This window comes from Elgaria multicarinata, chromosome 23 (assembly GCF_023053635.1).
Source record: "Elgaria multicarinata webbii isolate HBS135686 ecotype San Diego chromosome 23, rElgMul1.1.pri, whole genome shotgun sequence".
Classification (NCBI taxonomy): Eukaryota; Metazoa; Chordata; class Lepidosauria; order Squamata; family Anguidae; genus Elgaria; species Elgaria multicarinata.
This window is the reverse complement of record NC_086193.1, coordinates 12709114-12732430: the sequence shown is the minus strand read 5'-3', so window position 1 is coordinate 12732430 and position 23317 is coordinate 12709114. Positions and strand designations below refer to the sequence as shown.

The 23317-nt window shown below is 51.7% G+C and overlaps 2 protein-coding genes across 3 annotated transcripts in view; one reads left to right on the top strand and one right to left on the bottom strand.

Moving 5' to 3' along the window:
• The first annotated feature begins 1382 nt into the window (after positions 1 to 1382).
• On the top strand, positions 1383 to 17520 carry APBA3 (amyloid beta precursor protein binding family A member 3). Its single transcript, XM_063147083.1, has 12 exons — positions 1383 to 1413; positions 1719 to 2062; positions 3147 to 3984; positions 4989 to 5028; positions 6596 to 6741; positions 7430 to 7516; positions 7988 to 8146; positions 9261 to 9464; positions 11446 to 11658; positions 12915 to 13034; positions 14062 to 14202; positions 14999 to 17520. The coding sequence occupies exons 2-12, from the start codon at positions 1749 to 1751 to the stop codon at positions 15068 to 15070; spliced, it is 2334 nt and encodes a 777-aa protein (XP_063003153.1). The 5' UTR covers positions 1383 to 1413; positions 1719 to 1748; the 3' UTR covers positions 15071 to 17520.
• Positions 17521 to 17691: 171 nt separating this feature from the next.
• Positions 17692 to 23317, bottom strand: part of TJP3 (tight junction protein 3) — a 32406-nt gene continuing 26780 nt past the window's right edge. For both annotated transcript variants that reach the window (XM_063146966.1, XM_063146967.1), the window contains exons 15-20: positions 22574 to 22669; positions 21881 to 21951; positions 21102 to 21413; positions 19887 to 20144; positions 18895 to 18947; positions 17692 to 18516 (exon numbers count right to left, since the gene is read on the bottom strand). In XM_063146966.1, the coding sequence (XP_063003036.1) occupies positions 18408 to 18516; positions 18895 to 18947; positions 19887 to 20144; positions 21102 to 21413; positions 21881 to 21951; positions 22574 to 22669 (899 nt within the window). In that variant the 3' untranslated portion in view covers positions 17692 to 18407. The remainder of the gene's footprint in view (positions 18517 to 18894; positions 18948 to 19886; positions 20145 to 21101; positions 21414 to 21880; positions 21952 to 22573; positions 22670 to 23317) is intronic.

The following is a 23317-nucleotide window of genomic DNA, read 5'->3' as shown; positions in this document are numbered from 1 at the left end:
GGCAAAACAGGGTCACGAAGAAACAAGAAACTCATCAGGTCTTTTAAAAATCCTCAAAGGGGCAAAAAATAAACAAACCCTAAATGCTACCAAATGAGGCCCAAGCATAAGGCCGTGAAAAATGTTGAATAACATTTGGAAAAGAATAAAAAAAAATTAACTGGTGTGGCTGTGTGACCTGGTTTAGACAACACGACAGCCCATCCTGGCTTAATTAACCCACCAGAAGCTGGGTTATGCAAAAGTTGTTTAATCCTCAAATAACCCCTGCCGGCTGAGTTTGCACAATGGGGCAATCGTATTGGGCAAGAACTGCGTATTCAAAATGGCGGCCAGCAGGGCTGGCAGCAGCTCAAGGGTTAATTAACCCATGACGGGCTTCCATGTCACCCAAACAAGCTTGCTGGGTCTGTGTGGAATGGAGTAACGTGGAAAAGAACACAGAATCCAATATAAACTTCTCCTGTTGACCTTCAAAGCTTTTCACGGTCTAGCTCCTGCCTATCTCTCCTCTCTCATCTCACACTATTGCCCCGCTCGTGCTCTTCGCTCCTCTGATGCCATGCTTCTTGCCTGCCCAAGGGTCTCTACTTCCCTTGCTCGGCTTCGTCCATTTTCCTCTGCTGCCCCTCATGCCTGGAATGCTCTTCCAGAACACCTGAGAACTACCAACTCAATCACAGCTTTTAAAACACAGCTAAAAACTTTTCTTTTCCCTATAGCTTTTAAACTTTGAGTTTGTTCTGACTCTATACTGTTAGCTTCACCCTTCCCGGTGCCTGTTTACACTTCCCTGTGCCTGTTTGCATTCTCCTTCCCTTCTTATTGTTTACTACAACTTTATTAGATTGTAAGCCTATGCGGCAGGGTCTTGCTATTTACTGTGTTATCTGTACAGCACCATGTACATCGATGGTGCTATATAAATAAATAATAATAATAATAATAAGATGGATCTTGAATAGGAATGGTCTGTACTGCAAAATTTTGTTGCAGATCTAATGAAACCCCACTGTGTTCAATACAGCTTTCTTCCAAGTAAACACACCTGGCATTTCAAGTACAATCTTACTGCCTCTCTAGTCAACAATAAAGGCATTTAAGAATGGCAGGTAAAGCTCCCGCAGGAAAGTCTGCTGTTTTGGGGCTACAAGGAAGAGAATGTGGCAACCTTTCTGGAATTGCCAGAAAGGCAATTTCTGGGAGCCCAGGAGAGGCAGTTAAAGACATAAGAAAAGATGGGTTTGTAGAAGGTTGCCAGGTTTTTCGTTTGTTTACCACCTTCTACTCTAAAATCTGCTTACTCTGCAAAAATTTGTAGATTAAATACCTACTTATAAGAAAAGCTTCACCTGTTTAATCTTGACGCGCTCTTCTTAAACGCACAGGAACAGGTCCCACAGTTCTTCTCAGGTCAGTTGGCAACCATAGGCTATTTTGGAACTGGTGTGTTACTGTAATATATCTGGGTCTGGTGTGTTACTGTAATATAATATATTCGTGACTTCAAATATAAAGGCTGGGGAAAATTCGGAAGAGGGTATGTTTTTTTTTCTAAAGAACTTTTTTTGTGGGTGTTGTTGTTGTTGAAAAACGGAACGATTTTAAATTTTGAACCATTTTCTTTTAAAATGGTGAATACAGTATTTAAGACAAGGTGTCCCTATGATCTCTCTGCTTCGAATCTGGTACTTCACGCTGACTTTTGGTTTTTCAAGTGCAGGGTCGTTCCTGGCAGAAACTGGACCATGACCGGAAATAGCATGGATTTCAAGATGGACGCGATCCAGGTGCACGATGTACCCGTAGAATTCCTGGAGCCTCCCCCCATGGACTTAGAGGAGAACATAGCCGCCGAGGGCGAGGTCACGGATGACCCTGCAGAAGACGTTCCTGACCGCCAGCAGCAGCCCATTTCTCCAAGTGACAGCCTCCGGGCCATTTTTACGCCTCCAAGCATGGAATCTGGTCTTTGCCATCCCAAAGTCCAGAGTGGCCCAGACCATGCAGAAGATCCCAAATGGTCCCAAAGCTACACAGATCTGGGGGTCAAAGACTCCAGGTAAAAGAAAAAAAATCCCTTTCTCTTCCCCGTTTTATTTCCTTCCGGATCTGCTCCGCTCCCGTTTCCTCCTGCTCCTAGGAGGCCTACGTTTTTGCCCATTGTTTTGTCAATAATCAATGAGGGTTTTTTGGTGTTGAACACGCCAACGGGTGAAGGAAAGCCATTCTTTTTGCTACAACAGGCGAAGAAAGCAGTGAGACAATACATTCAGAGCATGAAGCAAACGTTCCATCAGTCACTGGGACCCCCGCACTCTTATCTTAAAATCAGCAAATGAGATAAGAGCGACGATGAACAGCTCCAAAGGCCTGGCCTGTGGTACCTATCGACTTGGTCCCGGAGAACTTCCAAATTGGGAGGGCCCTAGGGATAGATGATAATAATAGATGATTATCTATATTCCCTTGATCCCACCCCTTCTGGACATGATCCCATGACGCTTATATTCTATGTTCTTGTAGAATAGAAAACAGCCGGCCTCAACAATTAAGCAAGCAGGCAATGCAGGACAGATAATGCCTATTTCCATTCTTGGCTGGCCTTGACATTCTGCCAAAGTCTTTATTTACTGAAACATCCGACCCGCTTCGGACGTCTGCATTTCGCTTCGGACCCGAGGCAGATCGGGGCGGATTTGGAAGTTCCGAATCAGGCCCCGAAGCGGGTTTTGGGGTCTTTGTACAGCCCTTTTCTAAACCACGTTTGTTTGTTTGTTTGTCTGCTGTACTTTTAAACCTTGGTGTACACTACGTTAAAAACATTAAAAGCAAAAAATAAAACCGAGATAAAACCAGCGGCAGAAAATAAAGCCATGTCACCGTATAAAAGCACCTTAAAACCAGCAGCAAAATAAAGCACTATAAACACTCGAACAGGTCATAAAATGCTTAGAATAAAAAGGTCTTTCCCCTGGCAGCAGAGAGACTGTAATGTCTGTGGCAAACCTCTCTAAAGAGAGCTTTCCACAAACGTGGGCCACCACTGAAAAGGCCCTGCTTTCGTTATTGGGCGGGGTCACCTGGAGGACGGCCTCCGGGGCCTCTTGTTTCGAGGGAGGGTTTATCTTTTGCGTTTGCTCCAGCAGGAACCCCATGGAGGAATGCGCCGAGCTGGGTGCCCAGGAGCACCGGGAAAGCGAGGCGACAGAGCCAGTCCAGGCTTCCGAGGTGGGGAGCAGACCCCAGGACGGCGTTGACCAGGACGAACACCTCATGGAGTTAGAGGAGGCAGCCGCGGGCGAGGACTCCCCAGAATCTGAGCAGTTCCAGCTCCAGGGCCTACTTGCCCAGCTACAGCGACTCAGCCCGACTTTCCACGACAGCTCGCCCACCTCTGAAGACGGTCTCCTCCCTGGCTCCAACGGCGAAGAGGGGCGCGTTTTCGGAGGAGAAGGAGGCCCCCTCCTGGGGCCTGCGGGGTGCCAGGGGCGGCCCGGGGAGTGCGCCCCTTGCCCGCTGCACATTGCCACAGGGCGTGGCTTGGGGGCGGCTTCCCGCCGGCTCCTCCGGTCCGCCCACGGGCGGAAGGGCCGTGGGAGCCGTGGGCTGCTTTCAGCCGACGCCGACAGCGAGGATCTGCTCAGCTTGCTCCGCTACGAAGGGGGCCTCCCGGCGGAGGTCAGCGGCCAGCTGCCCCTGGCCCGCTCGGACGCAGTGGCCGGGACCGGCTGCCAGGGGGCGCAGGGCGAAGAGAGGGGGGTGGCGCCAGAGACTCCCGCAGCGCCCTCCTCGTGCGGCTCAGACAGAGCGGACAGGAAAGGAGGCTGCCGGTGGGTTCGTCGAGAGGGGGGCGTCCTGGAAGAGGGAGCCTCCTCGGACTCTGGTTCAGGCGCGCGGGGCTCCCCCGAGCCAGGTTGGGCGGCGGTGGCGGCCCCGGGATCAAGGCCTGCGGAGGAGCTGTCTCCCGAGTCGGATTTGTCTGTGAGCATCTTGCACGACTTGAGTTCTAGCGGGGACGGGGAATGTTTTTCGGCCCGAGAGGGTGGATCAGTTCCGGTGAAACACGTTGAGGTCCGCGTGCCGGTGGTAGAGCGCCCCCCGACAGCTGATGTGTCTGCTTAATTGTGCATACACACATCTCCCCCGCCCCCAACTGAGATCAGGCTTTTAAAAAAGCCTCCATAAGCACCCGTAGAGGCGTTTTAACAGCCTCCATCGACATGGAGGTTTTTTTAATACGGAAAAAAAAAAGGGGGGGGGGGCTGATTTCAGTTGGGGAGAGGTGGCTTTTCAAGGGGGTGTGCAGTGTTGGAGAGGGTGGGGTTAGCTCTTTCCTCCTGCAAAAACACCCTCCTCTGTGCTGCAATTAGGCCTTTCAAAAAACCTCCATAGGGACCCATGGAGGCATTTTGAAAAGCCTCCGTGGAGGTTTTTGAGAGCCTTAACGCAACCAGGGCGCAGGGAAACAGCCTTATTGCCGGTCAGATTTCGGCGCCTTCCGGTTGTTTTGGACAACAGCTGCCATCAGACCCAGCCAACGTGGCCAGTGGTTGGGGAATATGGGGATTGTAGTCCAAAACATCTGGAGGGCGCATGGGAAATCTAGGCTCCGAGCGATGGGCCGTCATTCCACGAAGCGTGTCTCTGGCCCTGATCCTCTGTTTTGCAGCCGAGGTGCCCCGAGGCACTAAGTAGAAACGAAAAACAGCGCAGATGCTACAAACCTGACCTCTGCCAACCCGTAATGTATGGGGTTTCACTGCACACCTTGCCTCCCGGGTTGCCCGTCTCCCTTTTTAAATCTCCCTCCCTTGTGGTCGCTGCCATCTTATGCCCTCTGCCAAAATACTGTTTTAAGGTCACGATCAGCGGGTTTGCTGGTTTTAGACGAAAAATCTGCTCAGGTTTTAAAGGGGCTTACGGAGAGGTCCGGGGGCCAACCTCCTCCCTGCTTTGGTGACACTGACGCGTCTTTGTTTTAATAGAATAAAACCGATTTGTCGTCCTTCCCGGCTTACAAGGAAGGTGAGTGAAGCATTTGGTCCGTGTTGCTGGGGCTGGACGAGGCCGGGGTGTGTGTGTGTTGTCGGCTGCACGATTATGCCCCCCCCCCCCGGTCAAGGGCCACATTGCCTTGGGTGATCTGCTGGGGGGGCTGCGTGCTGAGGGCGGGGGCTGACACCAGCAGTGGTTGGGTTAGAGCCAAAAGTGGGTAGGGGGTCTCTTTCTCTGTGCCATGACCCTCTTCTCTCTCTCTCTGCCAACCCCCCATTTCTTCTCTCTCGGCCAACTCCCTCTTCCCTTCTCTCTCTCTCTCTTGGTCCCCTCCTCTTTCTCTCTCTCTCGGCCATGCCCCCCCCCCCCGTTCTCTTCTCTCTGTGTCTCTGCCATCTTCTCCCTCTCTCGGCTACCTCCTCTTCTGTCCCCCCCCTTCCGCATTCTCTTCTGTCTCTAAACCACCCTACTCTCTTGTCTTCTTTTCTCTCTTGGCTACACCCCTCTTCTTTCTCTCGGACACCTCCTGTTTTCTCTCTCTCTTTGCCACCCTCCCTTTCTCTTCTGTCCTCCTCCTCCTCCTCCTCCTCCTCCTCCTCCTCCTCCTCCTCCTCCTCCTCCTCCTCCTCCTCCTCCTCCTCTTCTTCTTCTTCTTCTTCTTCTTCTTCTTCTTCTTCTTCTTCTTTTCTCTCTCTTTCTCCACCCCCTCTTCACTTCTCTGTTTCTCTCTCTCGGCCACCTCCTCTTCTGTTTTTTTATCTCTCCCTGCCACCCTCTCTTTATCTTCTCTCTTTCTCAGCCACCCTGTCTCTCCTCCCTGCCCCCCTCTTTTCTCTCTCTCTCTCCCTCTTGGCCACCCCCTCTTCACTTCTCTGTTTCTCTCTCTCAGCCAACCCCCTTCTCCCCCCTTCTCCCTCTCAGTCTTTCGCATTTTTAAAATTGTTTGCCTTCAGGCTCCCCAGCGCTTCGCATTTTATACACCACCTAATATATTTTTAGGTGCGTAAAAAAAGTCAAAAGGAAGCGACGCTGCAGCTCAGGTCCCGGGTGCCGCCAACAGGCCACATTCGGCTGGGGAATGCCGGGAGTTCTAGGACTTATTTCTGTCTAAACAGGCCTAGGCTCACACCCTTAAGGGGTTAGTTTCTCTAGATTCTCTAGTTTCTCTAGAAGGGGGTTTCTATTCAGATCAAGCTTGTATTCAGAATCATGGGGACTAGAATCATGCTTTATTTTTAAGCTATGGACCAGAGCTCCGTGGCTGAGCCCTGCTTTGGATGCAAAAGGTTCTGGGTTCGAAACCTGGCATCCAGGTCGAGCTGGGGAAAAAGATACGCCGGAGAGGTCCTGCCAGTCAGTGTAGAAAATACTGAGCTGAACGGACGGAGGGTTTGACTCGTGTACAGCTGCTTCCAAATGTTCCTCTTCGCCGGCAGCAGTAGAGCTCAATGGTTACAGTTGGGAGGAAGATGCTGTGTTCTGCTGGGAGGAGAGCCAAGCTCAGGTCTAGTCCCAGCGCCTTTCTCACGAGGACTAGGAGATTGCGTTTTCTTTTCTGTCCCATGTTATTAAACCAGCCCTCCTGCCATCCTCTCAGTCCCAGGCCCCTGCGAGCCCGAGGATTTACTGGACGGGGTGATCTTTGGAGCCAAATACCTGGGGTCCACGCAGCTGGTCTCCGAGAGGAACCCCCCCACCAGCATCCGCATGGCTCAGGCACAGGAAGCCGTGGACAGGATTAAGGTGAGGTCAGGAGGCGGCTGCTGCCGTGTTCTCTGGCGCAGCGATACACAAGGGTCAAGAACTCGGGGAGGCCCAGATCCATCTGTCCAGGGTTCCGCTTTTGCCACGACCACTCATTTTCCGGTGACGGCTTCCACACCGTTTTCTCCCCCATCTGCACGGTGGAAATGCCCTCCTCGGGCCTGGCTACTGGCGGCAAGAGCTTTCCACTCGAATCTGCCATTTGGGACACGCCCCTTTTGTCTTAGGCCCCGCCCCCACCAAACTGTGCCCCCCCCCCCAAGAGCGCCTCTGCGCCAGAACGTGGCCCTCAGAAATAAAACGGCCCAACGCCCATCCTTAGGTCCCCGGTTGGCTACATTTTCTGATAGACCTCTGGTCTCATCTGGCAGGGCTCCGACTTCCCCAAGGAGAGCTAAATAGAACCTCCATATTCAAAGGTAGTTTACCCTTCTGAATGCCCCCATTCTTGGGTCTTTGAATTGGGGAGGTCCGTCCCCTTCGTGCCCTGCTTCTGGGCTTCCCAGAGACCTCTGGATAGCCGTTGTGAGGTACGCGGGATTAGTTCTGACTTTTCGGGGCTGGTCCAGTTTCGTCCGTTCTGGCATTTCTAGGCAGTGGAAATGCCGCTTTCTTCTCTGGTACCAGGAACAGAACTCCTTGCCCTTAACTCTGTTTTCCCTCACAGGCTCCAGACGGAGAGTCGCAGCCCATGACGGAGGTGGACCTCTTCGTCTCCACGCAACGGATCAAGGTCCTGACAGCCGACTCCCAGGTGCGTCGACGAGTGTGTTTCGGGGAGCCGCTGGGGGGCGGTTTTGCGTCTCTGCCGCCGACCCTGCTGTTTACACCGCTGGCAATGTCTGGGTCAATTTCTGAAAATACAGGTCACCCGCCCAGAGGATTCTCTGCCCACAGTAGAGATCTAGGAACCAGTTGAGCTCATGACCCACGAGCTTCAGGGCTGAGTAGGGACTCGAACCCGGGTCTTCCCAGTCTGACGCTCTAACCACTCCACCACACTGCCTCTCATCATGCCTCCCTTAAGGCTGAGTTCCTAGGAGCAAGAGCTGTATGCTAAAATAGGCTGGTAGTTTCGCCCTGCTGGCTTTTGTCTTCCGGCCCTGCCCACCGCCCGACGGCGGCCCCCGAGAACCCTTCTACAATTTGAATTCGGCCCTTGGGCTAAGAAGGCTTCCTCACCCCTGCTTTATCTCTTCTCCCCTTCCCCCACCCGTCCCTGCAGGAGGCCATGATGGACCACCCGCTCCAAACCATCTCCTACATTGCGGACATTGGGAAAATCGTGGTGCTTATGGCCCGTCGGAAACTCCCTCGCCGGGCAGACACCTCCGTCGAGAAACAGCTTTACAAAATGATCTGCCACGTCTTCCACTCGCCGGATGTGAGCTTGGGGAAACTGGGGGTGGGGGTGGTCTTGGGTGTACATGTCCTCGCTCGTGCGGGTTTGTTTCTTTTAAATTATTTCGGCCGCCTTTAAGAGTGGGATCCTTCGAGGCGGCGTGTCGTGAGCGGGTGTGTTTAATTGTTGTTTGCCCGTTCTTTTAAATCAAGTTTCTAGTCCTCATGACAAATGAGGACATCTCAGAGGGGGGCAGAATTCTGGCAGCTAGCGAGGCGACCTAATCAGTTATCCCTAACCCTAACCCTTTGCAGGGTTTGTTTTTAGGTTAATGTATCAAATCATAGAATCATAAAACAGTAGAGTTGGAAGGGGCCTCTAAGGCCATCGAGTCCAACCCCCTGCTTCATGCAGGAATCCACCCTAAAGCATACCTGACAGAGGGTTGTCCAGCTGCCTCTTGAAGGCCTCTAGTGTGGGAGAGCCCACAACCTCCCTAGGTCGCTGGTTCCATTGTCGTACTGCTCTAACAGTCAGGAAGATTTTCCTGATGTCCAGCCGGAATCTGGCTTCCTGTAGCATCTCAGGGCGGGGGGGAATTCCGGCAGCTAGCGAGGCGATCTAATCTGTTATCCCTAACACTAACCCTTTGCAGGGTTTGTTTTTAGGTTAATGTATCAAACACCTCATCTATAAATTTCTGGAGGTGTGGTGCAACCGAAAACATCAGGATAACCCCACCGAAGAATTTTGCCTCCTAGGGACTGAAGATGTTATTGCCAGCTTCAACCACACAGACACATTTACATTAATTAATGCATCTTAAAACCAAATAACCCTGAGGCGCACAGCAGTAGGGTCCCCTTTGTATACACGCCAAGATTCAAGTGTTTAGCTTTCACCGTCTTGCCGCTGACGGACTGACAGACACACAACTCCTTTTTTATTATATTTAATTCAGAGAATTTCTATACTGCTTTTCAATTATTATTCCTTTTTTTAAAAAAATCCCAAGGCGCTTTTTTGACGCCGTCTATTCGCCGGCCTGGCGTGGCCGGACAGGAAAAAGGTTGATGTTCTCTTTGTTTAGGCATGCCCCCCCAAAAAGACCCAGTTTTAAAGCTGTACAAGTCTTTGCCTCTCTGTTTCCCCTCAGGCCCAGGTGATAGCCCAAGCGATCGGCCAGGCCTTCAGCGTGGCGTACCAGCGCTTCCTGCGCGCCAGCGGCATCGACCCTACGCAGCTCAATCCTCGGCAATGTGGCGACGAGGACGACGAGGACGAACCCCCAGCCGAGGGGGAGGAGGAGCTGTACAACGGCGATTTGGCCCACTTCTCCAAGCAAGAGAACTGTAAGGAAGTAAGAACGGATAGCGGGCGTTCTCTCTGGGTGGAGGGTGGGCAGCCCCATTGCCACACAGAGGCATTTTGAATCTCCGGCGCTCTTCGTTGGAACCTGGGATGGGGGAGGCCCAAGTCTGCATCTCTGCTTGGCCTCAGAATGCACTGAGTGGACATTTGGAGGACTTTGCCCTCTTCCTGTCTAACCTATTTATTTTTTGAATTCATTATTTTTCACCCAGTATGCTGGTTCGGGAAGCCTGCCACCTAGCGACGGAAGATGTTACTGCCAGCTTCAACCACACTAATGCATTTACGTTTATGAACGCATTTTAAAACCAGATAACCCCGAGGTGCACACCAGTAGGGTTCCCTGCCAAAATTCAGGTGTCTAGGTTTCACCTGAATCCATATCAGGATTGATGGGAGTTGTAGTCCAACACACCTGCCCTAGAAAGAAAGGTTTCTTTCTGTATGCCATACATAGAAAGTAAGTTTTCTATATATGGCACTGTTTGTGGCTGACAGCAGATAACAGAAAATCAATGGAAGATTAAAAAAAAAGGAAGCTTAATCCTACCTGGCGGGGTTGTTGTGAAGATAGAATGGGATACTTTTGGTATTAAGACAAAAGTGAGCAACCTCAGGGGTCTGGGCCAAATCCAGGCCACCTGGCATTGCGTTCTGGCCCTCCGGGGTTCCACAGATGGCCCTGCCCTTTCCCACCAATCATTTTCCAGCTTTTGTGCATCCCCCGTTCTAAAAGGTTGAAATCCCTTTCCTAAAACTTAGTTACTGGGAGGAACAGCAATAAGCTAAAATAAGTCGGTATGTTTGGCCACACCCTTTTTGCTTTGGCCACACCCACCACTGGAATGCAGCCCTCGAGGGTTTCTCCGGAATGGAGTTCGGCACTCGGGCTGGTAAGAGTTTTCCAGTCACCGTATTCAGGGATGACCCTCCTCCAACCTACGTAGATGACAGCTTTGTCTCTGGAGCAGGCATGAGGAACCTGTGTCCCTCCTGATGTTGGACTCCGGTTCCCATCAGCCCCAGCCAACAGGCTTGGGATGATGGGAGTTGTAGTCCAGCCTTTGTTTTACTACGCTTTTTGTAATTGCTTGTCGCCGCATTTGTATCGCATATGGATTTTAACAGTGGCTTTTAGTCTTATTGAATATAAAACGCTGAGCGTTTTTTTATTAAGCGGTATATAAATTCTGGGTTGGATCCAGGATGTTCTGTCTGCAAGAGGAAGGAGTTTGCAGAAAGTTCCTCTGTCTTATTTTTTTTGGGGGGGGGTCCCCCCAAACCATAGCTCAACCCATTCTGGTCCATCAAGGTCTCCTGACAGTGCTGCATTTTCAAGAGGCTGGAAGATTTGCTGTGGGGCAGAAAGTTGACTTCTGCTAGCGCGATTGATCTGGCTTGAATCCAGATCCATCCTATTGCAAATAAATAACCATGGAGGTGCGCAGTGTAGCCACCCTGCTCTAGGGTTCCCCCTGCTGGGATAGGTTTGTATTCCAACCATTTCTTCTGCACTGTTTCTTTTCAGCCATGTTTCTAGCCCTTATGACAAATGAGGAAACCTCAGAGGAGGGCGGTTTCTCATTGTGTAGCCTCCCGTTTTAAAGCTCCCCCTGCTGGGAGAAGTTAGTATGCACCACCCGTTCATAGAACAGTGTTCCTTTTAAATCAAGTTTCTAGTCCTCATGACAAATGAGGACATCTCACCAGGGCGGGAGGGGGGGGCGATCTCAGAGTGTAGCCAGCCCCGTTCTAAAGCTCCCTCTACTGGGAGAAGTTAGTACGCTACCCGTGCTTACTACAATGTTTCTTTTAACCCAAGTTTCTAGTCCTTACGGCAAAGGAGGAAAGCTCAAGGTGCAGCCCCCCTGCTCTCTGGGAGAGATGACGCCACCCATTCCCACCACAGCGTTTTGCGGGGGCTTCTTTCTCTTGCTCTGGTCGACCTTTTTTGGGTGTCGCCCGTGCAGGTCATCATCTCTAAACAGAAGGGGGAGATTTTGGGCGTGGTGATCGTCGAGTCTGGCTGGGGATCCATCCTGCCCACGGTGGTCATCGCCAACCTCATGCACCGGGGGGCGGCCGAAAGGTCGGGCAAATTGAGCATCGGCGACCGGATCATGTCCGTCAACGGGACCAGCCTGGTGGGGTTGCCCCTGGCTTCCTGCCAGAACACCATCCGGGTGAGAGAGAGGGGCGGGAGACGGGTGCCGTTATCGCAGCAGAGCAACGGGGATAAAGATAACCTCGTTTTTTGCGGCCTCGTTTACTTTTGCGTAGGGACAGACGGCTTCTTTGGCCTCCCACCCATATCAGATTCCCGTGCGCTCGACCCTAAATCTGATCCGTACCGTTTTCCTGCCCGCCTTTTAAACCATGTACAGACATTTGCATTGAAATTGCAAAGCCTTTCCCTGGAAGAGAGGCGTCGCTGTAGGCATTTCCCCATAAATGAGACATTTGGTGGGGGGGGGGGGGGACACGTCTTTTTTCAGCAGAGAACGAGTGTAAACAAGCGTGTCTTCAGGAGGCGTTCAAAAGATGCCACCTTTTCTGCTTCCCAAACTACACTGAGTGTCAGTTTCTCCGCCCCTTCCCCTGACTGCCAAGGATCTGGGAAATCTGCTTCACATGCAGAAGCATCCGGGTACATCCAGTTGACAGCGCCACCTAGTGGGGTTGCTCTAATAGTGCATTTCCTCTGCCTCCCAGGGGGTTGGACTAAATCAGTGGTTCTCAACCTGGGGCGCTCCAGATGTGTTGGACTACAACTCCCAGAATGCCCCAGCCAGCTGGCTGGGGCATTCTGGGAGATGCAGTCCAACACATCTGGAGCGCCCCAGGTTGAGAACCACTGGATGATCTCTGAGGGACGTTTTGTGAACCGCCCAGACAGCTTCAGCTCTTTGGCAGTATAAAAATGTAATTAATTAATTAATTAACTCTTTCGTTCAAGTGCATTATTCATCTCGGAAAGAAAGCGCTTTTCTATGGTGACAGCCTGCGCTGAGAGGGATACGCCTGGTGCCACTGTGGGTTTTAGCACCCAGTAAAAACACTTTTTTTTTTGTCCAGACAATCTAAACGTGTATTTTTAAGCTGCCTGAAATAGGTTTTGAAGGTCTCCCATTTTGACTATATGATGACCTGCCCAAGCTGTTGCGTTGTCATTTCCTATTATAACGGACCGTTGATTTTTGTGGCACCTGCCCCCAAATCCTTTTCTGGATGAATGTGCAGCTACCCCTGTTTAAAAATAAAATATAATAAATAAGAGCTTGGGAAATTCCTGGTCTAAGAGGCTGTGAACCGGTGGCCAATCAGATCATGCAATACTAAGCTAGATGGCATCTTCTGACGTTTTGTGTCACCTCTCGGCAGATCGCAGGGGTTAATTTCCCAGTTAATTTCCCTTCCTTAACCCTCTCTCCCTTCCCAGGACTTGAAAAGCCAAACAGAGGTGACCCTAACTGTGGTTCACTGCCCGCCCGTCACCACAGCCATTGTCCGGAGGCCTGACGTAAAATACCCTCTGGGATTCTGCGTCGAAAACGGCATAGTAAGTAATCTAGGTGGCTCGAACAAGCCAGCCAAGTTGCGTTCTTAGTGGGGAAAGCGGTGTGTATGTGTAATGCAGGGGATTCTTATCCTAAACTTTACTTTGTTATTAAATACTGTACTGTGTATGTTTGCAGCTGCGATGCTGTGCTTTACCAGTACAATTTCAGTGCTAGAGGCTCCCAGCCAAAGATCTGTTTAGTTTATTCCCAGCCCAGCGGAGACTCGTAGTAGCACTGATTGCCAACTAGAAGAACGGGTTCAGCGGAGGCGGCAGCGGTCTTACAACTCTCTAAAAGGCGGCCACATGGAAGGCAGAAGAGGGTTGTTTTGTGTGGCTCCACAGAGAGAGAGATGGAGTGGAACAAGAGGAAACGTCAGAGAAGCGGATTTCGCCGCAGCATTAGGAGAAACAAGGGAGAGGGCCTTTTCAGTGGTGGCCCCCCCCGATTATGGAATGATCTCCCCGACGAGGCTCGCCTGGCGCCCACACTGTTCCCTTTCCGGCGCCAGGTCAAGACTTTTCTCCCAGGCAGTTAACAACATAGGCTAAGCTTTTAACTGACCCCAGAATAGTTTGTTTTAAATGGATATTGTGTGTTTTTATGCTTTTGATGGTTTAAAACTTTTATATTTGTTTTTAATGTTCCCTGTTTTTAACTGTTGTAAACTGCCCAGAGAGCTTTGGCTATGGGGCGGTATATAAATGTAAATAATAATAATAATAATAATAATAATAATAATACGACGTCGACAGCTGGATAGGCTACCTGGGAAGACAGAAAACTCTCCTTCACCAGGGTTTAAGCATCCGTCTTTCAGGGATGCTCAGATTCCTGTGCTGAGCCGGGGGTGGACTTGATGACCTCTGGGTGTCCCTTTAAATGTTGATTTTATGCAGCGCAGAGATTTGGCATTGGGTTACGGGATGGGAAGCACCAGCCATGTCTATCGATCTGAATGGACGGACTGTTCTAATGGGGTGTCGTCCCCCCCATTCCTTCCGCCATTTCCCGCCTGCCTTTCAGATCTGTAGCCTCATGCGCGGCGGGATTGCGGAGCGTGGCGGCATTCGCGTGGGCCACCGCATTATCGAGATCAACGGGCAGAGTGTGGTGGCCATGCCCCACGAGAAGATCATCCAGATCCTCACTCAAGCGGTCAGCGAGGTGGGTGGACGCGGTGCCTCTCTCCCCTCCTGCCCCCCCCCGAAAAGATCACTGCCTGAATCCGTTTTTAAATATTCACTGGATTTTCTATCCTACCCTCTTTTTAAAGGGGTTCAAGGCCGCGTATCTGCCTCTCACCCGCCCCCGTTTAGGCCTTCACAACACCCATGTGAGGTTGGACAGGCCGAGAGCAAGCAGCTGACTCGAAGCCTGTGTGCCTGAAGGGGGATTCGAACTCGGGCCTAGCCCAGTGCCGTAACCCATTCTGTCCCAACCTCATGCCCTCCAGTGGGCTTGACTACAATTCCCAGCACGCCCCAGCCAGCTGGGGGATGCTGGGAGCTGCAGTGCAAAACGTTCGGCGGGCGCTGGGAAAGTCTGGCTTTAACCACTACTCCACGTAGTGGAGCGAGATGGGCGTGTCACTTCCTGACCCTTGTCTCACTGCCGCTGTCGGCGCAGGAAGTGACTTGTCTGGGCTGCTACCAGACATTTCTCTCTCCTCGGCCAAAAAGGCTTCCGTACAATCAGGAAAACAAGGCAGGCTTTACCCCTGCAGGCTTACAATCTAAAAAAAAAAAAAAGTGACAACACACAAGGAAAAAGGGAGGAGGAGGAGGAGGAAAAAAGAGTCTTTCACAGCAGGGCTGGTGGAACGGCCCTGCTTTTTCTGTCTCACCTCCCTTTGTACAGCCTGCTGAAACGGCCGCTGGTGGGAACCGTTGTGAAAATTTGAGCCTGGATGGGCCCTTATTTGGTGAGGCCTGCTTTAGCGCCACTTTCTGCCTTCTTACAGGTCCACATCAAAACCATGCCGGCTTCAACGTATCGCCTCTTGACTGGCCAGGAGCAACCCGTCTTCCTCTGAAGGGAGAAGAAATGATCGGCGCGCCCTTCTCCTGTCTCAGTTTAACGGGTTCAATGCACCCCTTTCCATCTTGAACTGACTTTTGGCTCAAGATCCCTCGCCTTAACAGGGTGAGCTCTGCAACCCACACCAGCTTGCTTTTCTGAAACACATCAGCCAGTTTTTTTTTTTTTTTTTGCTTACCTGCGAGTCGTGTTTGGGGTTCACGGGAGGAGTTGAGAAGTTACCTGTCTCAGCTAGGAGTCAGTTCCTGCGCTAGAGTTTAATGAAAACCGGAAGAGCAATCTTAGAAAGTGGAATTCTTTTTCTTTCTCATCGCTCCCAGTGGCAGAGTCCTGCAATAGGTTACACTGTACCACTTCAGGCTGCTTGTGATGGTGGCAGAAGTGGGATACATTTATATATGTTCCTGCGCTAGAGTTTAATGAAAACTGGAAGAGCAACGTTAGCGGAATTCTTTTTCTCCCTCATCGCTCCCAGTGGTAGAGTCCTGCAATAGGTTACACTGTACCACTTCAGGCTGCCTGTGATGGTGGCAGAAGTGGGATACATTAATATGTGGCAATGTCAAACTCGCATAGCCGGATGTGGACAGTGATAAATTTGAGGTGGTTGCAAGCTCCCTCATTGCAACACAGGGACCCATTTAAATATAGAATCCCAAACGGCTCTTTGAAGTGGTACAGTCCTTTTGCAGATTTCATCACCTCTGTTGACATTTGGGTAGACTAGAACTCACTCACTCTCACGTGCCCCCGAATCCATCTCTCTCCCTGGCCTTGGCAAAGAAATAAAAACAAAACCAGCCTCCGACATTTGGAACTTACAGGGCCTACCAGGCCTGGCCCAGGTATGAAGCGGGTACGATCCACCGCTCGCTCGCTCACTCCCTATCAGCATGCCTGCCTGCCTGCTAGCTTAGTTTTCCTGGCCCGGATACATGCGCCTGCCTCCCCAGCATGTTGGTCTTCAGGTGTTTCCTCCTTCGGGAGAGTTCCTGGGACTTCCTGGGTTTCTCGCAATCCTTTGCCCGACTTCACCCAGATGCCGAACGGCTCTTTGAAGGCAGAAACACTTTTTGGGAAGCGTGATGGCGAGGCAGGTGCACGCATGGGCACCGGGAAAGGTAAGCTGGTCACCAGGCAGGTGAGGCCAGCTGGGTTGGAGGGAGCACCAGCAGAGCGTGGCCATGTGGGGGGGCTGCCGCTGAGTCAGGAAGTGGCAGATCCTCTGGGGGGCGCCGCTCCTCCTATCCTCTGCCGCCTGCTGCGCACGCTTCGTAACGCTTCATAGCAGGGCCGTCCCTGGGGCCTACTAGGATACAAGATTAGGAGTTCGTGTGAGGAACGGGTTACGCTGTGACCGAGGTGCTAACATTATACCCAACAGAGAAAGAGAGAAAACGTCAGTGTTAGTTTTGACAGACAGGCGGTGCTTAACGTGTTGGGTAAACTATTAGGATAGGACCTACTTGGTTGGTTTTCTGAACCTTCCAGCAATCTCCAACCAGTCCAGGGCCAGCGTCAAGGTTGGCACGGCCAGGGGAATTCAGGACAAGGAGTTGCACCTCCTCATCCTTGTTGCAATCTGCTGGTTCACCTGCCTCTCGCTCCGGCCCAGACAACAGTGGTGGTGAGAAGGAGGAGAAGGAGACCCCACGGCCTTCTCGCTCCCAGGATCTCTGCCTGACAAGCAAGGAGGAGCAGGAGCAGATGGTAGCCATGGTGATGGGAAGGGAGGGGTCTTACCAAAGGGTCCTCCGAAACCTGGGACCACCACACTCTGGTCCACGAACACACAACGCTCCGAGCAAAAGGGGGATCCTTATCTCTCGGCGGGCCGCTGGGTTGCCTCCCAAATTTCTTCTAATCCAGTGAGGGGCTTTAAAGCAATGCTATGAAGGCAAGGCAAATCTGCACAACACTCATATACAAAATGTGGCTTTCGGAAACTAAAACAACTCCCCCCCCCAAAAAAAAAAACCCAAATCCCATGCGTATAGGTGGGATCACAGAGGCGATTCGGAGTTAAACGATCCCGAAGTAGGTATTTTTGCATAAGGCGGTGAAGCCAGCTCGGTGCCCCTCCAGGTTTTGGAGAATTACAGCTCCCATCAACTCTGACTGTTGGCCATGCTGGCTGGGGCTGATGGGAAATGTAGTCCAAAATATCCAGGAGGGGCGCCCGGTCACCTGTTCCTGTGTTAGAGCATCACTGGGACATTCAGAGGACAGGCGGTTTGGAAACTGGGTTGGTAAAGCTACATGTTTGGGCCTCGCTTTTCCTGGTCCGCTCTGGGAAATGGGTGCAATGCTTTTACACAAAAACACACACCTCTGTTTCCTCGTAAAAATCAAGAGGGAACACCCAATTGTCGTGGTGGTTTTTATTTTTTTGTTTCGTTGTTTGCAATGGAAGTAAAAAATAAACGCCGTTTTGGTTCTGTTGAACTGTGGTGGTTCGTGCGTGTGCGTGTCCCGCTCCTCAAGCCGCCAAGATTTGAACCCGCCGCCCTCCCTTAACCTCTTAAATCCCTCTCCCCGTTGCTGTCCGAAAGGAAGGGCAGGCAACATAGCTGGAAAGAATCTCTTTATTACAAAGCTACACGGGAGGCACACAGCATGAAGGGGAGAGGTACACCTGCAAGCCAAAGGCACTCTCTGGCCCTGTGCATGTGCTAGACACCCCAAAATGGAGGTTTTTTTTTTTCTTTTTTTAAGTCAACCCAAACTGCCTGGGGGTGAGGGGATTATAAAATGAACCGATGCATGCTGACTTGAGGCAATTCCAAGTCTTGTTGGAGGGGTGGAAGAAGCCCCGGCTTGAGGCAATTACGAGTCTTGTCAGAGGTGTGGAAGAAACCCAACGGTAACCCTGGCTTGAGGCAGTTACAAGTCTCGGAGGTGTGGAAGAAGCCCAACGGTACTGTAACCCTGGCTTGAGGCAGTTACAAGACTTGCTGAAGGGGTGGCAGAATGGTACTGTATCCCCGGCTTGAGGCTTGCTCCCCGTATAGGAGACGGGCTGCAGAGAGAGCCCACTGGAGACCTGCCTATTGGGGATCAAGAATTGTTCTTTCTGGCTGCTCAGGGATAGGACAACCCCAAAAAAAGAAAAAGAAGGGGTGCAGTTCCCTCAACAGAAGCATCAAAAGGCACAGACGGATGGTGAGAACTTCCAACGGGTAATAAAACACCTCCTCTTCTGCCCCACTGTATCTATCCCCCTCCTCTCTGGAAGAGCTGAAACAGCCATGGACCGTTTTCTTCACCCCTGAGGAAACGGCATCTCCGCCCGAGAGCATCGCAAGACGCCTCACCGCGGGGGTGGCTGTTTCCTACAGGTCTGTGGCTGGACCCCAGTCGTATCCGTAGTCCTGGTCCGACTCCGATTCGTACGCCCGGGCCTGGGTGAACTTCTTCCGGAGCGCTTCGTGTTCGTATCCCCTGGCGGAGAGAAAGCCGGGGTGGTAAACGCAGCTCAGAGGGTTGGCTTAGCAATTCGCAGCGCTGCAGTTCTTTCGAGCAGGGGGGCACAACCCCTCCTGATCACCGGATGGTTTTGCACATGATCTTTTGCCCGTATTCTAGAATCACGATTCGTAGCGTATTAATTCAATTTCTTAGCCCCCTTTCCCTTAAAAAGAGACGCAAGGCGGCATAGGGCACAAAGGTTGATACACCTCTCTTAAGCTGAGCTGGCATTTTTTGGTGCCCCCTTCTGCTTCTAGTCCCGCCCACCACTGGAATGCGGGCCCTGAAAAAGGCCCAACGCCGCTGTTTTAGAGTCCCTGATGCCCTGAACAGGAGGTTAGCCATCGTTACCTGATGTCGTACTCTTCCCTCCACTGTCCCTGGGCTTGCTGGTCACCGTCGTGCTACATGAGAGAGAAAAAAACCAGTAGGTAAAGTGATGCAGTCTTGATTCAAGACGAGGGGGTCTAGGGACGCGCGAGCTCAGCGAAATTCTCCGAACCTCACTTCACCGCTCGATTCGGATCGCTGCCGTTCTCCTTTGCAAACAGATTTTTCGATTCGTTCAAATGACAAAAAAAAGTGTCCATTTTTCAAAAGTGGCACTTTCCCGCCATTGTCTAAAAAGCTTTTCTTTCTCTTTTTAAAGAAAGTATGCGTTTTTAGTATTGCACCTTTCTTGCAGTGCACTTTTTTTTTAAAGGACGCCTTTTAAATCTTGCACGTCTCATTCCAATCTTGGTCTGTGCGTCAAAAAAATAAAAACTGCACTCGCTTCATCGACACACAGACTAAGAATGGAACAACACAGAAAAATAGTATGGATGAGAAAGGCTGAGGCAGAAATTGGGAATCATTTTATATTTGGGCAAACGAACTACAACATCTGCTTGAATGCAGAGGTTTCAACACACCCGGGCTGCAGAATTCCCAGCTGACGCCCTACAGAGGTTTCTGTCATCCCTGGCTATGATGTCTAGGGCTAATGGGAGTTATAGTCCAAACCAGCTGGAGGACTCCAGGTTGGGGAAGGAAGCCCCATCTGCCTTCCAGTGGTGGGCGGGGCCAAAGGCAAAAGGGGAGGAGCCAAGACACCCCAAACATCCGCCATTTTAGCTTAAAACTCTTGAGTCAGGACATGGTCAGCGGTCAGGGGAAGGAAGCGGAGCCGTCCGGAGAGAGCCGGACTGAGGTCCCAAGGGGGATATGCTGATATTTGGGTTTTTTCGGCCCCGCCCATGACAGGAATGTGGCTTCTGAAATGGAATTCAGCCCTTGCAGGAACTGCAGAGAGCAGGGGGTGGACCAGATGACCTCTGGGGTTCCCTTCCCAATCTCCTTACCAAATCAACGGGGTAGGCCAATGCGGCCGCCACACGCTCGCTCAGGTCCGGTTCCAGGCTTTGCTCAGCCGGTTCCGAGGAGCGGGCCAGGGCTGTTTCCCGGTAGGCCTCCTCAAGTTCTAGATCCGTGTATGGTTCGGCCTCGGCATCCGTCTCCTCGTAGTCGCTGTTGGCGCGGCTGTCACACGTCAGGTAGCCGGGGATGGCGGCCGAATTCTGGTTGAGTATCTCCAGCCCTTCCTCGGCTGAGGAGTCCACCTGAGGAGGAATTGCAGGTTGGGAGGCGGGGTAATTTGAGATACAGAACAGAAGAGAGAGATTAAAAGGCATGGAAGAAGTTAGGTTCCCACAAGGGGTATTTTCATTAGATTTATCTCATTTGTTTATGAATGTACGAGTCGCCTTTGGGCCCAAACGGGGCAACCTAGGTGACTTACAGCTAAAATTTAAAACAATTTTGGGTGCCTGTTTAGACAGAAGTCCTACAACTCCCAACATCCGCCATGCTACCCAGAGCGAGTTCATGGCCAGGGGTGAGATTCGAACGGAGGGCTTCCCATCCGTGGCTCTCCCTTTCAGGCCCCTGCACTACACCACCTCAATTCATGGGCAGGATAACACGGGATTCCCAGGCATGGAGAACTGGAAAAACGAAGCAACTATGCTTCAAATGGCATCTCTTTGATTCAAATTAGGGTTGTTCCCTCACCCCCGGCTTGCCCCGGAAGCCGATTTCCCCCGATTCAACACAGGGCGCTTTATGACTGGGCCGAACCGCAAGGGTTCCCTTAACTGTGCGTCCTTGATTAAAGCTGCCATTTTGAACAAAAATGGCTCTTTATGTGACCATAGTTGCGACCATAGATCTATGAAAACTACAGAACCCCCATCTTTATTTGAAACGTCAGCTCTAATCGTGGTTAAGGTAAGTCCCGCGGGTAGTGAAGACAGCAGTTCTAGGTTCTGGGGCCACAGGGGGGGAGAGGGGGGGAGGAAGGAGGGTGGGTGAGTGGGGAGTGCAATGGACTCCTGGTGGCCATGAAGTGGGCAGGGTCAGCAGCCCACCTCATGGCTGGAATCAGGCCAAAGCACCCTGAAGGCTTCAGGACAGAGTCAATTCGCTTCGGGGTACCTCGTCCCAATCCAATACCGCTTCGGCTTGGATTCGGGATTCCACCCCGAGGCAGTGCCCAGCCCTAGCAGCAATGCACCCACCTGCTCTTCTGTCATCCAGATGGGTCGGCCCTGCTGGATCCGGATGATGTCTTTGAGGCCCTGGTACCAGGTGTTGGAGCCGCCGGCCAGGCTGATGGTGGCCGTGAAGAGGTGGCCGCAGTACTTGTGCATCTTGTTGGCTTGGGCATAGAGACGGCGCGAGCTCTTCTTGGACTCCGGGGCCAGCCACTGACGCATGGCCTTGATGCCCTGCCGGCTGTCCGGCTCGCAGAAGACCACGATGGGGAAGTACTGCACGTAGTTGAGGCGCTCCACCGCTGCCGGCGTGATGTCCAGCAGCGCATGCTTCTCCTGCGGAGGGGAAGAGGGCAGCCGGTCGGCCCATCGATGCCAAGATCGCCCACTCCCAGGTCTCAGGCAGACAAGGGGCTTTCCCGGTACTGCCCCTTCTCAACTTGCTGCCCTCCGGAGGTTTCAACTTACAACTGCAATCAACTCACACCTTATAACCGAGGTTGTAACTTACAACTGCAATCAGCTTACAACAGAAGTTTCAGTTCACAACTGCCCACTGGGGAGGAGTCTGTGGCACATGGGAGTGGTCATCTCATCTGGGGTGTACCAGGTTGGAGAAAGCTGTCAATTGGACCGGGGTCTCCTGTGCCTGCATGCTTACTCAGAGGTAAGCCCTACTGAGACCCATGGGGTAGGGGTGGGGGGTAACGCCAGGTTAGAGCACACAGGATTTCAGCCTCATTTCTCCAGAAATTTCCCCCTTCTCCCCTGTGCAATCACCCCTGAATAAAGCTGCGTCTTACCTGCTTTGTAATTCGCCACACCGAGTCCAGCTTGATGACTTTGGCCGACCCACCTTCTCTGGCGACGCTCTCTTAAAAAGAGAAAAGGGTGTCAGAAGTGTGAATTTCAGTGCACCGAAGACCTTGTCAGCGGACTACTTGGGAAACGGCTTGGGGACGCAGGGCTTGGCTGTCGGGTTTTTGTTGCAGTTGCTCTTTTCCACTCACTTTATTGACTTTATGTCCTGCCTTTCCTCCAGAGAGTTCACCGTGCTGTACGTGGTTCTCTTTTGAACTCACAACAGCCCTGCGAGGTAGGTTAGGACCACAACAGAGTGTGACAGGCGCAGGGTCACCCGGTGGGCGAGTGGAGGATTTGAACGTGGGTCGACCCCGGCCTGTAACCTAGCAGCGTCACATTTCTTTCAGCTCGAGGGCCAAATTCCGTTTCAGGAAAGCTCGGGGGGAAGGTGCGTTCTGGGGGTGGGCGGGGCCAAAAAGACCCACCTATTTTAGCATGCAGCCAGCCACTAAACCTCAGGAGAGACATTGCAAACTTTTCGAATGGGGAAACAATGACACAAAAGCTGGAAAACTACGGGAAAGGGAAGTGGGCGGGGCTTTCTTGGAGGGCCGCATGTGTGGCCCACGGGCCGGAGGTTCCACACCGCCGCTCCAGCCATTGCGCCGCTCTAAGGAGGACGGAAGACTCACCCGCAATCTCAAACTGATCCGGCATCTCAGTGCTCAGCTTCTGCATCGCGATATCAGCAATTGGTCCTAGGATCACCACAGGCCGCTTAAAAGTCGCTGCAGGGGGACAGAAGAGAGACACGGGGGGTCAAGGCTGAGGACGGCGGGCTGTTTGTCTTTTCAAACGCAAAATAAAAGTTTCTAGTCCATAGGGGGGTAGAACTGGGAGTGGGCCAGGATGGGGGAGACAGAAAGCCCCGGGTATACATATCTGTCTCGCTAAGCCAGTACACATAAATTGCCAGTTTCGTCTGGCAATACAAAAGGATGTATCTCTCCCGAAAACCCGTGCTTAGAACTTGTGGCATTCATGGCCACAAACCTGGATATTAAAATACCTGGTCAGGAATTTCAATACCTGCCCTGGTATTAAAATCCGCAGGAGAAACCTATTGAAGACATGGGTGAAAGGGCATTTTCCTGTGTCAACGCCCCCTACCAACTATTTTATTTTTATTCTTATTTATTCTAATTATTTATTTCACTTTTTCTCTTTATTTTCTCTTTTCTTTCTTTTCTTTCTATTTTTTCCTCTATTTTATTTCATTTAAGCTATTTCGTGGACGCTTCTCAGGGCAGAAGCGCTCCCAAGGCGCTGCATGACAATAAAACACATACAAATTATAAAATGCGCTCCCCAAACGACTTGGGTGAGAGCATTAGGTGGGTCTCCACACAGGACAGGGCCTTCTCAGTAGTGGCCCC

Bases quoted from the DNA above. Each gene is read 5' to 3' on its own strand.
- APBA3 (XM_063147083.1), top strand. From the start codon at position 1,749: ATGACCGGAAATAGCATGGATTTCAAGATGGACGCGATCCAGGTGCAC. The intron at 7,517-7,987 runs GTGCGTCGACGA...CCGTCCCTGCAG, and splicing joins TCCTGACAGCCGACTCCCAG to GAGGCCATGATGGACCACCC. The intron at 14,203-14,998 runs GTGGGTGGACGC...GCCTTCTTACAG, and splicing joins TCACTCAAGCGGTCAGCGAG to GTCCACATCAAAACCATGCC.